Source organism: Vanessa cardui, chromosome 1 (genome assembly GCF_905220365.1).
Source record: "Vanessa cardui chromosome 1, ilVanCard2.1, whole genome shotgun sequence".
Taxonomy (NCBI): Eukaryota; Metazoa; Arthropoda; class Insecta; order Lepidoptera; family Nymphalidae; genus Vanessa; species Vanessa cardui.
This window is the reverse complement of record NC_061123.1, coordinates 15,183,026-15,198,999: the sequence shown is the minus strand read 5'-3', so window position 1 is coordinate 15,198,999 and position 15,974 is coordinate 15,183,026. Positions and strand designations below refer to the sequence as shown.

At 37.4% G+C, this 15,974-nt stretch overlaps 3 protein-coding genes across 8 annotated transcripts in view; 2 read left to right on the top strand and 1 right to left on the bottom strand.

Annotated features, from left to right (window-relative positions):
• The window catches only part of LOC124539862, a 123,707-nt gene extending 111,909 nt beyond the window's left edge, over positions 1–11,798 (top strand). For 4 of the 6 annotated variants that reach the window (XM_047117256.1, XM_047117320.1, XM_047117400.1 and 1 more), the window contains 9 exons: positions 257–397; positions 6,015–6,132; positions 6,461–7,099; positions 7,306–7,423; positions 7,523–7,566; positions 7,669–8,032; positions 8,173–8,317; positions 9,639–10,280; positions 10,537–11,798. In XM_047117256.1, coding sequence (XP_046973212.1) covers positions 257–397; positions 6,015–6,132; positions 6,461–7,099; positions 7,306–7,423; positions 7,523–7,566; positions 7,669–8,032; positions 8,173–8,317; positions 9,639–10,280; positions 10,537–10,848 — 2,523 coding nt within the window. In that variant the 3' untranslated portion in view covers positions 10,849–11,798. Of the gene's footprint in view, positions 1–256; positions 398–6,014; positions 6,133–6,460; positions 7,100–7,305; positions 7,424–7,522; positions 7,567–7,668; positions 8,033–8,172; positions 9,119–9,638; positions 10,281–10,536 lie in introns of those variants that run through there. The other 2 variants (XR_006967119.1, XM_047117515.1) reach the window with 2 other exon arrangements.
• On the bottom strand, positions 11,795–14,116 carry LOC124540209 (queuosine salvage protein). Its single transcript, XM_047117692.1, has 5 exons — positions 13,990–14,116; positions 13,789–13,918; positions 13,492–13,707; positions 12,587–13,046; positions 11,795–12,184 (listed from the first exon to the last, which is right to left on the bottom strand). The coding sequence occupies exons 2-5, from the start codon at positions 13,894–13,896 to the stop codon at positions 11,955–11,957; spliced, it is 1,014 nt and encodes a 337-aa protein (XP_046973648.1). The 5' UTR covers positions 13,897–13,918; positions 13,990–14,116; the 3' UTR covers positions 11,795–11,954.
• Positions 14,117–14,405: 289 nt separating this feature from the next.
• Positions 14,406–15,857, top strand: LOC124544444 (nucleoporin Nup43). Its single transcript, XM_047123008.1, has 3 exons — positions 14,406–14,851; positions 14,949–15,120; positions 15,226–15,857. The coding sequence occupies exons 1-3, from the start codon at positions 14,499–14,501 to the stop codon at positions 15,724–15,726; spliced, it is 1,026 nt and encodes a 341-aa protein (XP_046978964.1). The 5' UTR covers positions 14,406–14,498; the 3' UTR covers positions 15,727–15,857.
• Positions 15,858–15,974: the final 117 nt, after the last annotated feature.

Here is a 15,974-nt window from a genome sequence, read left to right as displayed (position 1 = left end):
TGGTGATTTTTTGTCACGGTGACTGTTTCGTCACTCTTGTCAAGTCCGTGAATATGTACAGATGCAGACACAAATGTCACCCAATTGTCACGTCGTAACGCGCGCGCACTATACATATTCATGGACTCGACAAGAGTGACGAAACAGTCACCGTGACAAAAGATACCAGTGCGCGCTGGTTCTTATTTGAAAATAGCAAGTCACTTATCACGTCACAACATCAAACAAGTGATTTATTTATATTATATTTTTTCAGGTCATCGAACGTTATCAGACTGAAAGCGGTTCCGGCGGTCGCAGTAGCGGCATACACTCCGCCAGCGCAAGCCCTTCACCCTCTGATAGATCCTCGCCCCGATCTCTCAACTCGAGGAACACAAGAGATATCACCCCACCAGTAAGTATATCAATGACAGTAGCGTAGCTATCGTAGGGCAGGTGGTGCAATGCACCAGAGCCCCGGAGTTCAGGGGGCTAAACTTTCTAAGGGTTCTAAACTAAACCTTAAGCTTCTGAAGCTAGAAAAACACGATCCTGCGCACAAAATTTCTTATTTGGTATCTATAATTTTAAATGGTAATTATTAGTTAATGAGGGATGGGAATGAGTGGGTGAGGGCCCGGTTCTTTTGCTATGCACCGGGGCCCTTCCTCTACGCCACTGGTCAATAACCTACAAAATAAACCTGTCATCCGTAAAATTAAAATGGACAACTTATACCAATAAACAAGAGTGCATCCCAGTGACAATTGTTTGTATCATATCCGTAAATTATGAATACAAATTTACATTGTTATTTAATTGCTGGTAACATTTATAATAATTGTAAAGATAGATTAAGTTAAATGCAATGCCTAATAGGAACTCAGAGTTATCTCCTGTAATTGCATGTGTAATTACCGCCTACTTGTTGAGATAATCATATAAGCGTATTAATTTATATATTTAAGTATGAAATATCAAAATTGTGGGTCAACGAATTATGGAACTAAATCAAAGCGTATTATTTTTTAATCAATATGGAATAGAAGTTAGATACAAAATATGTAACGAGTTTTTTGATCCCAACTCCGTTTATAATCTTGTAGTTTTTAGTTTTTTCCACTAATATAATCATTAGCTTGCAAAAAAATCACACATCGCATAAAATCTATAAAATAGGTCCGATAACCTCGCATAATTATTTTCGATTAAAATAATTATAATTTACGATTTTACCTCGAATTCATAAAGAGTCGTAAGATCCATAGGAAGTCGAGATTATCAAACTAGTCTTTACCTATATACATAAATTCTTTGACTCCAGGTAAATACAATCAGGTATTATAGAACTAGGTAGCAAGGTCAAGCTGGACAGAGTAGGCAACAACATTAACATCAACCGAGGCGTCAGGCAAGGCGACCCCATCTCACCGAAATTGTTTATAGCAGTCCTACAAAATATAATGGAAGACCTACCATGGTCAAAACAAGGTATCAATGTGAATGGGAAACACTTAAGCCACCTACGCTTCGCGGACGACATCGCCGTGTTCTCTGAATGCCCATATAAGCTTAACACAATGATTAGCGAACTGCAAAGCGCTAGTGCTCGGGTAGGCCTAGAAATGAATCTAGAAAAAACTAAAGTGATGACTAACAGTAACTTGACACCAGTACTGATTAATAATGCACCACTAGAGTACGTAGAGTGCTACACTTACCTTGGCAAACAAATCTCATTTAAGAAAGACCGGAATATAGAAGAAATAAATAGGAGAGTAGCTATTACATGGAAGAAGTATTGGGCTCAAAAAGAGATTATAAAATCAAAATTACCAACTAATTTGAAAAGAATAATCTTAGACACGACGATTCTACCCTGTCTCACTTATGGCTGCCAAACATGGACTTACGATTATAAGTCAAGACATAAAATCCAGTCCACTCAGAGGGTAATGGAAAGGAGTTGTTTAAACATAAATTTGAGGGATAGAGTACAAAGCATAAAAATACGAAGAAAAACCAAAGTTAAAGATGCTCTACATTTCTCTCAAAGTCTCAAATGGAGGTGGGCTGGTCATGTTGCGAGATATAATGATAATCGATGGACTATCAACACTACAAAATGGAAAGGGCCGTATGGCGTGAGAGGTAGAGGTCGCCCGTGCGCCCGGTGGCAAGATGAGATTGTAGCCTACGCGGGGAGTGATTGGATGACCATCGCCAAAGATAGAGGAAAATGGGACTCTATGGAGGAGGCTTTTACCCTGAAGGGGTCCACACGAAATAAAAATTAATCATATACATCAACACTGTTCCATATTATTTCTTTTATATATATTTTATGTGTTGTTTCTGTAATATATTGTTTGTATGTATGTGATACAACTAAATTAGTATTTGTAACTTAGAGTAGTACTGTGGAATAAATAAAGCTATTTTATTATTATTATTTATTATTATTATATTATAGAACTATAATACATTTCCTTGGGATGTAAGGGGGCGCAAACTACACCTTAGTGCCCCAAGCCAACCTCACCTGCCCGTGGTGCATCCTGCCGACCAGCAAACGAGGCTCTGGCGACCGACTGATGGCGGTATAACCATCAACATAATAGGCGTAGCTAAATACCACAGGCCGATGACGGGCAGCAGCGTCACCGGTGCGAGAAGCTACGCCCTGCGATCGCCAACCCGCCTGCCCAGCGTGGCGATTATGGGCACAACCTCCACATACAGCACACACGCAAGCCACGGCCCCCAGTTCCCGGCAGCCCCGCTATTCCTCGTCATGGTGGCGACGATGGTAACGGCGGGACGGGGGGTGCTAAGAATCACCGGGCTACGGGAGGCCACCACAACCGACTGACCCTTGCGACGTACAACGGACGCACGCTACGGCTTGACTCGCATCTAGCGCAACTTGAGGTAGAACTTGGGAAAATTAGGTGGCACATATTAGGGCTATGTGAAGTCCGTAGAGAGGGAGAGGACACCGTAACCCTCGAATCAGGCCACCTAATGTACTTCCGAGAGGGTGACCAACAATCCCAAGGTGGCGTTGGGTTTCTGGTAAATAAGTCCCTAGTTGACAACGTGGTGGAAATCTCCAGTGTGTCGAACAGGGTAGCGTACCTCATTATAAAGCTCACCGAGAGGTACAGCCTCAAGGTGGTGCAAGCGTACGCACCGACCTCGACACACTCGGACGATGAAGTGGAAGAATTATTCGATGACATATCGAGGGCCCTCCACTTCACCACGAAAACCCACTACAACGTTGTCATGGGGGACTTCAACGCTAAAGTGGGAGTACAGAACTGCAGCGAATCGGTAGTAGGACCCCATGGACTTGGAAGCAGGAATCATAGGGGGCAAATGCTTGTCAACTTCCTCGAACGGGAGGGGCTCTTCTTGATGAACTCCTTCTTCAAGAAGCAGCCGCAAAGGAAGTGGACGTGGCAAAGCCCCGACACTATGACGAAAAACGAGATCGACTTCATAATGACGGACAAGAGGCATATATTCAGAGACGTCTCAGTGATTAACAGGTTCAATACCGGTAGTGATCACCGACTCCTCCGAGGCTCTCTGAATATCAATTTTAAGGCCGAGCGCGCCCGTCTGATGAAGTCCACGCTCCGACCAAAGCTGCTCCAAACCATTGCGGGATCTGAAACATTCCAGTCAATCCTGGAGAACCGATTCGCTGCCGTGGAAACCACAACGGACGTAAACCAGAACCTCGAAAATGTAGTTCGAATTCTCAGGGAAGAAGGCACGAGATATTGTGGCATGCAGCGTAAGGGCAGGAAGTCGAACCTTTCGGAAGAGACTTTGGGGCTCATGAAGAAACGACGTGAAAACCCACCTGTCACTTCGTCAGAGAAACGGCAATTAAACCAAGAGATCAGCAGGCGCGTACGACACGACCTCCGGTGCTCCAATACTCTTGCAATAAAAAGAGCTATTGAGCAGAATCGGGGGTCTAAGGTGTTCGTACAATCTCTTGGAAGGAGCCACCTGACGAAGTTGACCACAGCAAGTGGAGAAGTCGTTTCTTCTAAGCCGGCAGTACTTTCGGAAGTAGAGGACTTCTACGGCCGGTTATACGCATCGCATGCATCTCGACCTGATCCCGAAAATGAGGATCCTAGAGCTACATTAACACGCCATTTCTCCGAAGACCTGCCTGAAGTCAGTATTGGCGAAATCGAGACTGCTCTTGGACAGCTTAAAAATGGAAAAGCCCCTGGAGAGGACGGCGTTACCACAGAGCTATTAAAAGCGGGAGGTAAACCGGTACTTAGGGAACTTCAGACGCTTTTTAACTCTGTCCTCTTCGAAGGGAGAACTCCGGAGGCGTGGAGTAGGAGTATGGTCGTCCTGTTCTTCAAAAAGGGAGACAAAACCCTGCTGAAGAACTATCGTCCCATATCCCTACTGAGCCATGTCTATAAGCTGTTTTCAAGAGTGATCACGAACCGTCTTGCGCGAAGATTCGACGAATTCCAACCCCCGGAGCAGGCCGGGTTTCGGACCGGATACGGCACCATAGACCACATCCATACAGTGCGGCAGATTATACAGAAGTCCCATGAGTATAATCGGCCCCTGTGTCTTGCATTCGTGGACTATGAGAAGGCCTTTGACTCGGTTGAAATCTGGGCTGTTCTGGAGTCCCTGCAGCGTTGCCAAGTTGATTGGCGATACATCCAAGTGATGAGATGTCTCTACGAAGCTGCCACCATGTCCGTCCGAGTACAGAATCAGCAAACAAATCCCATACCATTGCATCGAGGAGTGAGACAAGGGGACGTTATTTCCCCCAAATTGTTCACTAATGCAATGGAGGATATGTTCAAGACGCTGAACTGGAAAGGACGTGGCATTAACATCAATGGCGAATACATCTCTCACTTGAGATTCGCAGACGACATCGTCATCGTGGCAGAAACGCTGCAGGACCTACAACAAATGCTGAACGAGCTGGCTGATTCTTCTATGCGTATCGGCCTACGGATGAACTTGGATAAAACCAAGGTCATGTTCAATGAACATGTTCTACCGGAACCGACTACGATACACGGTACCGTTCTCGAAGTTGTTCAAAAATATGTCTACCTCGGGCAGACTCTGCGATTAGGTAGAAACAACCTTGAGGACGAGGTGAATAGAAGAATTCAGCTGGGTTGGGCAGCGTTTGGGAAGTTACGTCGAATCCTAACATCGTCGATCCCACAGTGCCTTAAGACGAAAGTCTTCAATCAGTGCGTCCTACCCGTCATGACATACGGAGCCGAAACGTGGACACTCACGACAAGGCTGGTCCACCAACTTAAAGTCGCTCAGCGTGCTATGGAAAGGGCTATGCTCGGCGTTTCTTTGAGGGATCGCATCAGAAATGAGGTGATCCGTCAAAGAACCAAAGTCATCGACATAGCCCACCGGATTAGTAAGCTGAAGTGGCAGTGGGCTGGTCATATTTGTCGTAGAACCGACAACCGTTGGGGAAAACGTGTTCTAGAGTGGAGACCGCGTCTCGGCAAACGTAGTGTAGGACGTCCTCAGGCACGGTGGAGTGACGATATACGCAAGGCGGCAGGCAGGAGCTGGATGCGAGTAGCCGGAGAAAGACCACAGTGGCGTGCACTGGGAGAGGCCTATGTCCAACAGTGGACAAAAATAGGCTGTTGATGATGATGATGATGATGACATTTCCTCAACTTTTATTTTTGTATGGTCATTTATTGTATGTATGGTTTAAACATTAATCTAACATATTAGCTATTCGGTGATTTATTCGCGAACAATTTTAGTAGCCGTGACTCACATGTCACCTCCTGTACGTTGATGGTACTGAAACCTTCACGACACTGTCAACATAAACCACAGAAGTTCTCAATTGAATAATATTTTAATTATCAACTTTATAGCCAAAACATTTATAAGAATCTACTTAAATTCTCATTTCTACATGTATAACTGTTGAAAAGAATGTGTATATTTATAATTATTATCTATTTCAGCTTCGTGACGAAGATGATGCATCTGACTGGGAAGAAGGAGAAGCCACAGACGATGCGGTGGAAGTTCCGCGACGCGTACCTTTCCCTGAATATGGAGGAGACATAGTGCACACATCAGGTAATCAAGATCACCAATATTTATGAAACCAATCACGGCTTATCTATTGATTAGAACTAGGATTTTAAAATGAAGGGCCTAGGATCGAAGACGATAAGATTTTACCTAATCTGTGAACATTTAAAATTACGAATTAAATTTATTTCTCGTAACTCTGTACCTGCTTAATAAAATGTCTTATAAAGATATGTAATCTTTATATGACAAATATGAATCATAATCAAATAACGACGAACACACGTACAAAACAAATTAAAAGATAACGTTGAGGTACGATTGTTTACTTGTATCTTTCTGTTTATTATTATATAACGTTATTAATTCACAGATAATGAACTTCGTGACTTCGATGAAGTCTCCGGTAGTGACATACAGGCGGTGGATGGAACTTGGGAGGAAAATTGGCTGTTCCAAAAGAAAAAAATAAAGAATATTCAGTCAGCACCGGTTCCTATGCTGGTACCGAATTCCAATACACAATATAGAGCTCTCATCGGCGACAGAGATGCCGAAGATACTACAGACCTCTCTGACAACGGTACCGATAATGAGGAAGAGTTGGAATACACGAGTGATATCAAAAAGGTCTTAAACTCCAAACATGTTATTGGAGGCAAGCCTAAAGTGGACGAATTTGACTTCGAGCCAGACAGCTTAATGATCATTGATGGAATCGAAGATTATGATAAAGCAAATGAAAATAATACAAACGAAGAACCTCTAACAGCTACTAACGTAAATGTAGTCACCCAAAAAGATAAGGTTCACGAAAATATTGTCTATTCACAAGACGATACTCATGATTCTATACTGGTGCTAGGCGTAGATAGCGGCCCCATTGCAAAAACGGAGTTCAATTTAAAAGAAGAAATACATAGAACAGCGCTAAATGGTCACAATGAAATCTTTGACAATGATAACATCAGCAGAGATACCACAGACTCGATTATTATGACGCACACTAAAGGTAGTACATATTAGCCATTATATGTAAATTAATTTACTTTTAAAAATGTACAATATAATAAAATCATAAAATATAACGTTGTTCATTGTGGCTATTACATTACCCCACTTTGAATACTTGTTAAGTTTAATATACATATATACCTTGTTTATTAATTTTACAAGGGATTTCTACAAATTTGTATTTTATCTACCGTCTTGGCACAGAATCTACGAACACGCTAGGTCGATCGGAGCGCGAGAAGGACTATGAAGAAACAGAGGCGTTACCGGTTCAGAGATATGCCGACAGCCTACGCAGAAAACACTTCGAAGAACCGCAACAGTAAGTTTACCACCAGTTTACATTATGATGATGTTATGTACAATACCGATTATACGTCTATTCATAGAAATTCATTAAAACATATATTCTTACTTACAGATTATCTACGCCTAATATTGAAAAAGAAGAAGAATTGATACCAGGTACAAAATATTATTTTTTAATGCAATTGGCAAGACGCACTTTTTAATACAGTGTCAATAAAATTAGTAAAGTATCGTTCCCATAAAGATTATTCATTTTAGGGTCTATAGCTGACAGAGAACGCAAGAAGTGGCTCAACTATGTGGAAATGCCAAACAATCCATATTCCCCAGAAGCCATCAAAAAAAGACTTTCCTCCAAGAACACTTCCTCGTTATTTGATATTATAACAACCAAGAGAGATTTAGAAGATCCAAGTCCACCGTCTGAGGAAAACGTAACAAAAACCAATTTTGAAGTCCACGAACAGGATTCCATGGATGAATATATTCAAAATAAAATGGATAAGCGGCAGTTAAATTTAAGCATGAGTACAGACGATAGTATGAATGAAAGGAGGTCGATGAGCCCATCGCCTAAGGTTTTAAAAGACGTGCTCTCAGATGAAGTTCCTCAAATTAAGAGGTCGGTACCTTTCATATATAACAAATGTATATTATATTTAATGTAATGATTTTATTAATCGTAAATGTAGAAATGACTAGATGTAAGATTCTAACTATGTAAATATAAATATATTATTGTAAATTTCGCAAACATTGTAGATACGGGCGGGATTACTATATCAAAGAGGCCAGATCGTCGTCCGGCGAGCGCAAAAGGGGATCCTCCAACGGCGCCAGCTCCCTCTCGAGCTCGATAAACAAATCGACCAGCTTAGAGAATTTCGATAGAGATTTCTCCTCGCCAGTAAGTGCCAGCAGCTCGTTGAGCGACCTCGAGGCCGCGGCGCTCCGCCACAGCGTCGCCCGCGCCGTCCTCAGCCCCCGTCACGCGAGCCCCAACTTCGCTATCAACCCCATATTCGAAACCGACAGACGCGACCGCCCCGACTCTGATTCGGACGGCGCCGACGCCGGCCCGGACGCCGGCCCCGGCGCCGGTCCCGGCACCGACGACGGCGACGGGGACGTTGTTAGACTTAAAATACCGAAAACACCCGAGATCATGGAGAACCTTTTCGAAAAGTACGCAGACATTAGGCGGAGTAGCACGCTGAGAAGCGACGACCTGTGCTTTCGCGCGAAGCGTCGGCCTGGCCTCAATTTCACTTTCGGTGGAAGCGTAAGGTTGAGCGAAGGCTTTCGTAGAGATCTGTGGTGATCGAAAAGTTCCGATTAATACACCCCCATAACAATCACTGATAAATAAGATACCGAAAATCAGAAAGAATCTCCGTTAACTATGTACGGTACCTACATAGCTGACCCGTCGAACATTATCTATTCTTATGAATTCATTCATGTCTCATAACCATAGCCTTTAAACGAATATGGTGAAAGCATTACTTGCAGCCTCTGCTGTAATATTTCCGACTTGTACTAAAATGCCTGCGAGTGTTAAAGTTGGCATGATGTTAATTTTAAATTTGACTGACTAACAGCACTCTGCACTTTTAACGGTATAACGAATAGAACTGCACTCATAGATTTGTGTTCTTTTAAAAAGTTTTCAGTTCTATAACAACAGTAATCCTCCAAGAAGTTAGTGGTGAGTGTTGTAAGTTTTTGGAGCAAAATCTTGACTAACAACTCAAAGCTTTCCATCGAACTAACAAGACGTGTCTTAATTTTTCTTTTAACAACAACAGCACTCACGCTTCGACTAAAATATTTATAACAACGCAACAATCACCATTTTCTTAAGGAAAATAATCAGCACCCGCACGTTTTTTAATTAACCCACTAACTATTTATCTTATTTGACAATTTCCCAAAATTATCTCCAAGATTCAGATAATGAATTCAGTATCGCAGTTTAGATCATCGCAAATATTATACTTATATTTAAAATTAACGTTTCATTTGCAATGATTTCATTGGTTTTAACAAATATTAAAATACATTTTAAATGTATTCTTATTATTTTTAAGATTTATTCAATGAAATAACAACCCCTAACTACAATACTGAATAATCTTTATATCTTAAAAGCGATCTCAAATAATTAAAATATTTATCGCGTAGATAAAATCATTTATTAGATACTATCATGTCGATTAAACTTTCAGGGACTATTAATACAACAGTTCAACACAATTGCTACCAACCAGCAGTACACGAAGTTTACTAAAGATAACGAACAAGTATCAATAACAACGATGCCGATTGAATATAAAAATGAAATAATAATAGAATATGAAGATGCTAACGAACATACACTATTTGCAAACAAGCCCGGCTATACGGATGAAGACACAGACAAAAAATTCGAAGAAATTTTACAATGCGCTTACAATTCCGATAAAAAACCATTTACACTAACAACTGGTAAAGAAATGCATGAAAATGAGAAATCGCCATCAAGCATAGAAAATTCATTAAGTTCGAGCAGTGTTGAAGATTCAATTAAAATATATAACGTACAAACTGGTGAGATTGTGAAATGTAAACCAGAAGATAAGATATCAGCGAGATACGCAACGACTGACAAAAATGACAACATCGATATACCTGATAAGAATACTGCAGGAGAAACTACTGAGATATCCATTGAAGACAGCGATGCCGGAGACGAAGCGGTGACAATCGACAGTTTAAAGGAGGAAACGGAGCAAGTTGCGAACGATTTAGACGAGTTAGCTCATCTACCAAGTGTAAAGGAACTAGCGAGAAAATTTGTAAGCATGGAGAGCCTCAGCGAACCTGTCAAGGTCAGTGTATAATTATCAAAACATTTTTATCGTAAAAATGAATCATTTCTTTTTAGAACAACAACGCCTATATATAAAGTTTTATACTTAAAATAAAATACATGACAGTATTAAACCATCAATATATTTGGAATTTATGTGATTGCAAATACCTTTCATTATTTATATATGGTATTTTTGTTTATTTTTTATATATTATCATAAAATGTAATAATAATAATAAAACAAGTTTTGAAATAATACATAATACTTTCAGACGCCACAACCTCTCCTGAAACGACAGAAAAGCAAAGAGAACATCCTCAGTCCAGACGCAAAACCTGCTTCCAAACTGACTTATATGCACAGCCTCACCGCAAGAAGTATATCCAAGGAATTCAGGGAAGAACTTAAATTGTCTATGGCCACCCCCCTTAAAGTTCCCGGTGGAGCTAAAGAAATACCAGAAGGAACAGAAGATATAACGAGGGAATCGAGCAGACCTGGAAGTCCAGTGCCCGAACCTGGGACAATAAAGACAAAGCTAGCCTTTTTCGAAAGTCTGAAAGAAAGATTTAGTAACAAATAAGTTGTGTTATGCATATGAATCTTCTTGAAAGCCGTCTCGAAAATATTAATCATTCATTATTGTATTAATTACTTACTACTTCGTTAATGGAGAACTGAATTCTATAAGTAAATATACTTTTCTGATTTCCATTACCTAAGATAATTTACTATTTATAATACAGTTCACAACTTCCGTTATGACTACGGCTTATTTACTATTTTGTAAATTAGTTATGTAGTTAGTAGTTCGATGAAAAATATACGAAATATGACGACAAAATGTGTGAGTACAGTTTTTGGAGCCAAAACATACAAAGTGCAGACCGCAAAATTTTCGTAGTGAAATTTAAAAAAAAAAAAATTATAAACAGAAAAGAATCGGACTTGTGCCATTTTGCACAGATAAAAAGATATAAATAAATATCTTTAAGAATTCTATATTATATATTTTGGCGGTAATCAATTTATGGTGTGGTTGTAATTAAATTAAATTGTAGAGCATAATATAAATTATAATAATTAAATAATAAATGGTCACAGTAGATGATAAATTCATATCCATTAGGTTATGGTGTAAATACTTAGTGCCATTTTGTAATCATTTATAGCTAAAGCCAAAGTATAATATAATTTATATTTCCAAATTAAAATATAATTTATATTTATATAAGTTGTAAATAAAAAAATCATTACTAGTGGGTAGGTAGGTTATTTCTCGAGGTTGTGTGTAACCATATGTTTAACTTGGTATTTAGTTACTTAAGACGTGCAATAAATATCACTAAGCTAAAAACCACACATAATAAATATTTCTTTTATGAAAATGACTATAAAATAGTAAAAATGATGATTGGGTAATTTAAAATAAATACATAAAATTTATTATGTTCGTTTAAAACTTGAGACATACCATTATGTTTTGTGATGTAGAAAAAAGGCCAATTATTGAAATAAAAACTCAAACAGTAATTATAAGTTGTTTTATTTACAAAAATACTGATTATAATTTATTAATACTATTTTTTAATAAAATTCATACTTTCTTACATATTCAATAGAATATAATTGTACTTAGTAACAAATATATAAATGTCAACAATATAATTAATCATAGATAATAAATAATTAATAGAATATCCCTAATGTTTTGTGATATGGAATTGCTTCCATTTCTTTAGCATGTTTCCGTCTATAGCACCACAGATAATAATCTATGAGGCTTGAATTAGGAACTTCAATGTTAAGACCAGTCCTTTTAATCAATTCCTGTAATTTCTGTTTGAGTAATTCAACGGCATGTATTGAACACCCTCGTATTTCTATTTCTTCTTCTGATCCACTTGGAAGATTATAATCTGAAAAATTCATAAAGATGACCGATAATTATATTTTATAAATTATCAAAGATATAATTATATATTATAAAAGCCCATGTAAATACCAACTCATTATATATTCTACCACAAAACAACAATCCTTTTCTTTAATTTTTTTTATTAATTTTTCCAGTTTGAAGTGTGACTGAGCCAGTGTTGTGGTTATTAAACGATTGGTAGTGTAAGGAAATATCCTTTGTTTTCAATGTCTATGGACAGTGGTGACCAATTGCCATCACCTAGTTTGCCAGTCTGCCAACAGCTGCCAACAAAAAAAAAGTGAACATTTGCCTCACCCATTTGCCTGGACTTGGGGCATAGACCATACATACATAGCTGTTAATTATAAAATCTTTATTAATAAATATTCTTAAATGTTACCTTTCTGTAATTTCTCCATCAGCTCATCACTGTAACTCATAACTCCAAAATAAACCAGAACTTGTGGCACTCTGTAGTCAGCAAACATTGTCATTTTATCGATATCTCTGAACTCTCCCCATTGAGTGCCATCAAAGAAATTCCACAAATCTGCTACCAGTATTTGGGCCCTTTTGTAGAAGGAAACTCCTTGATCCTTGTATATGGCTTCATCACGAAAACATGGAAAGTTATTCACTACAATCTCTAACAACTTTGATGCTGATTTATCAGCCTCTTTCACACAGTTCAAAAACGTTCCTTCATATTTATTTATCAATATACTTCCAACCTCATGTAGAACAGATATTCGTTCATTGAATAATGGTATTTTGGCACTGGTGTCTCCCCTTAAAATGTGTGATAGTTGTTCTTCTGTTATCTTTGAATAATACTCAGGGTTTGTGATGTCATATCCTTCCTAAAATTTTACATATTAGGTAATTTTAATACGTAAAGAAAATTCATTTGAGTATCAATTTAAATAATGTAGTAAGGAAACCTGCATGCTATTCTGTGTTTCTGCTAATAATATGTATTGTTTTAATAAAAAGGTAATCTTTTAATAATATAATTTCAATGGTCAAGTACTTATTATATTTATTTTATTACACCTTAATTATAAATATATTTTAGAGGTTTCAGTAAATATTTTATCTGCCTGTACTGATAGTGATTAATACATATTAAAGAATGCTAGAGATAAATATAAGAATAAAGTATAAGTGACACTTAACCTTATCACTATGAGATATCAGTAAATACTTTCAATTCCCTACCCAATTATATTATAAGCATTTGAATTATAGCTAAATTATTTTGAGCTGGTAACCCAATTTAATAAATAACTGAAACAGTAATAGTACCTTTAAAGCTCTGTGTAATGCAGCTTCTAAAGCAAAGTAACCAGTATATCCATTAACTGTCCATTGTGTTTCTTTACTCTGTGACCAGAAACAGAAATTCAGAGAATCCGTAACAAATATCCAGTCAACTGCGTGAGGATGATCTTTATTGGGATGAATTGTGTCTGCTCCTGCATCTGGTATCTGCAGTTTATTATCTTTTAAAGATGAGAACATCTGTAAAAATACATAATTCATACATAAGAGAGAGAAGTAATAGTTTCTTAAACACTCTTTTTTTTTAAATATTTTACGTACCTCTTTACAAAGTTTTTCTAAACCGTCCTCATGAATGCGAACATGTTGTGCTCGAGTATTTATAAATTTTCCTGATTCTGCTGGCGATAGAATTCCATTACGAACCATGGTACTAGTTGAAACTTAAAAACTTAAGAAAATAATTACAAAGACTTTAATATCATATAAACTTTTAAAAAATGCTAATCAATTATGAATTACCTAATTCATTTATTTATTTCCTTTATGACTTAAGGCTTTGTTAAGATACTATGTAAAATGCTTATAGCAGCGGTAGCGAATCTATATTTTTAGTACTTATCAATACAATATCAATATAATCACAACTCAAGATAACAAAACCAAACTGAACAGAATTAAATGACTTTGACATTTTAAATTAAAATCCAATAAATGTGAAGATATAAAGAAAAAATATGTGAATATTGAAGAGAGAACGATCTATTAATCTCAAAAATTATATTAAATAAAAATTAAAAAAAACTCATTTCATCAACCAACTTTTATTTTAGTCATAAAACCATAATATTATGTATACATGGAATGTAATAATTTATTCACGTTTATTTTGTATTGAAGCGTATATTGGAACTTTTTATATTTTTGTTATTGACATTGACAGTGACGATTACGCTAACCTAAAACTTCATATTTTAACGGATTTTCGTATTATTCAATAATATCATTGTAGTTCTTCATTTATCATTACAATGCCGTTAGATGTGCAGGGTACTTTCGTCTCTCAAAAAATTAATAAAATAAGATGGATACCCGAAGATTATGTTGAAACGAAACACTTTTTTACCGGAAGTTGGGATGATGAAGAAAATTCTATAAAAGTTTGGAGTTTTGAGTCTCTTAATGAAGACGAAGACGTTGAATATCCAAGACAATTATCTGAATACAAGGTTGACGGGGATGTTACTAATATAAAGTTCCTAGACAAGAACTCAATAGCTGTTTCTATTTCGAGCGGAGACGTTCGCGTATTAGAAGTAAGCGCCTATGATAGACAGACTCCTTTAAGAGAAGTGCATACTTGGAAAAAACTACACAATTTTGGGTATATAAACATATAAATAACTTATTGCTATTTCAAATGACGCCTTTGTTAAATTTAAAACATGCTTATATATTCTATAAACATTAACTTTTTTTAGCTCAGAGAAATGTTCTTGTACAACATTGGATACCTTAGAAGGAGACATAGCGAGCATAGGTGAAGATGGAAATATAAACATTTTGAATAGCAGAAGAGGAGATATATCAAGAAGTATTAAAGGAGCAGATAGCTGCTCCTTGCATGCAGTTTGTTTCATAAAACTTAATGAGGTAACAAATATTTCACAATAATATATCTCCATTTAATGTATTAGATGTTATTACAACAGATAAGTTTAAAGTAAATAAAATCATTTCCAAATTTTTTATTACTAGGTAATAACAGGTAACATCAGAGGTCACATGAAAATATGGGATTTAAGATCACCAAATGACAAGCCAGTGGCAGCATTTTTGTTAGCCGGAGATGAATTGGCAGCGACATGTATAACTCGACATCCTACTCAACCTCACATCATATTAGCTGGCAGTGAATCGGGAGCCCTTGCTATGTGGGACCTCCGTATGAACCAATTCCCAACATCTTTACTAAACGCTCATGCGGCTGGTGTTACAGAGATGCAATTCCATCCCGAAAATCCTAATAAGCTGCTCACAAGCTCTGTTTCTGGAGAAATATGGGATTGGAATATGGAAACATTGACAAAAAAAGGCCTAGATGAATATGTTCCACTAGATGATAAAACTGCGCTGAATGTTAATTCATTAATGCCAACTCTACACAAGGCCATCAATTCTCTGCACTGTGACAGAGGAAGGATACTCTGTGGCGCTGATAACGAAGCTATCTACTTAATTAAAAACTTCAAGTATTGAATTACATATTTTTTTAGTTTTTTGTGCATTCCAAGCAAGTAAGGCATTTTTTCCTTATTAACAAGAGCCCAGAATCTTTTAATGTTTTATGTTTAAACAGATTCATCAAATAAACCAATTAACTACTGTAATCAGTTTTTTTTTTCATAATATCTTTCTTAGTCAAAATTGATTGATGATTTGATATGTTAATTGAACTACTAGCTGTTGTTCTTATTAGTGTTTTAGAAGCTGGTCACCAGGTGTTA

What these genes read in the sequence shown, in the direction of transcription:
- LOC124544444 (XM_047123008.1), top strand. Translation starts at nt 14,499, where the DNA reads ATGCCGTTAGATGTGCAGGGTACTTTCGTCTCTCAAAAAATTAATAAA. An exon ending in AAAAAACTACACAATTTTGG is followed by an intron (nt 14,852 to 14,948) that starts GTATATAAACAT and finishes AACTTTTTTTAG; the next exon opens with CTCAGAGAAATGTTCTTGTA. An exon ending in GTTTCATAAAACTTAATGAG is followed by an intron (nt 15,121 to 15,225) that starts GTAACAAATATT and finishes TTTTATTACTAG; the next exon opens with GTAATAACAGGTAACATCAG.
- LOC124540209 (XM_047117692.1), bottom strand. Translation starts at nt 13,896, where the DNA reads ATGGTTCGTAATGGAATTCTATCGCCAGCAGAATCAGGAAAATTTATA. An exon ending in TAGAAAAACTTTGTAAAGAG is followed by an intron (nt 13,708 to 13,788) that starts GTACGTAAAATA and finishes GTATTTTTACAG; the next exon opens with ATGTTCTCATCTTTAAAAGA. An exon ending in GATGGAGAAATTACAGAAAG is followed by an intron (nt 12,185 to 12,586) that starts GTAACATTTAAG and finishes TGAATTTTTCAG; the next exon opens with ATTATAATCTTCCAAGTGGA.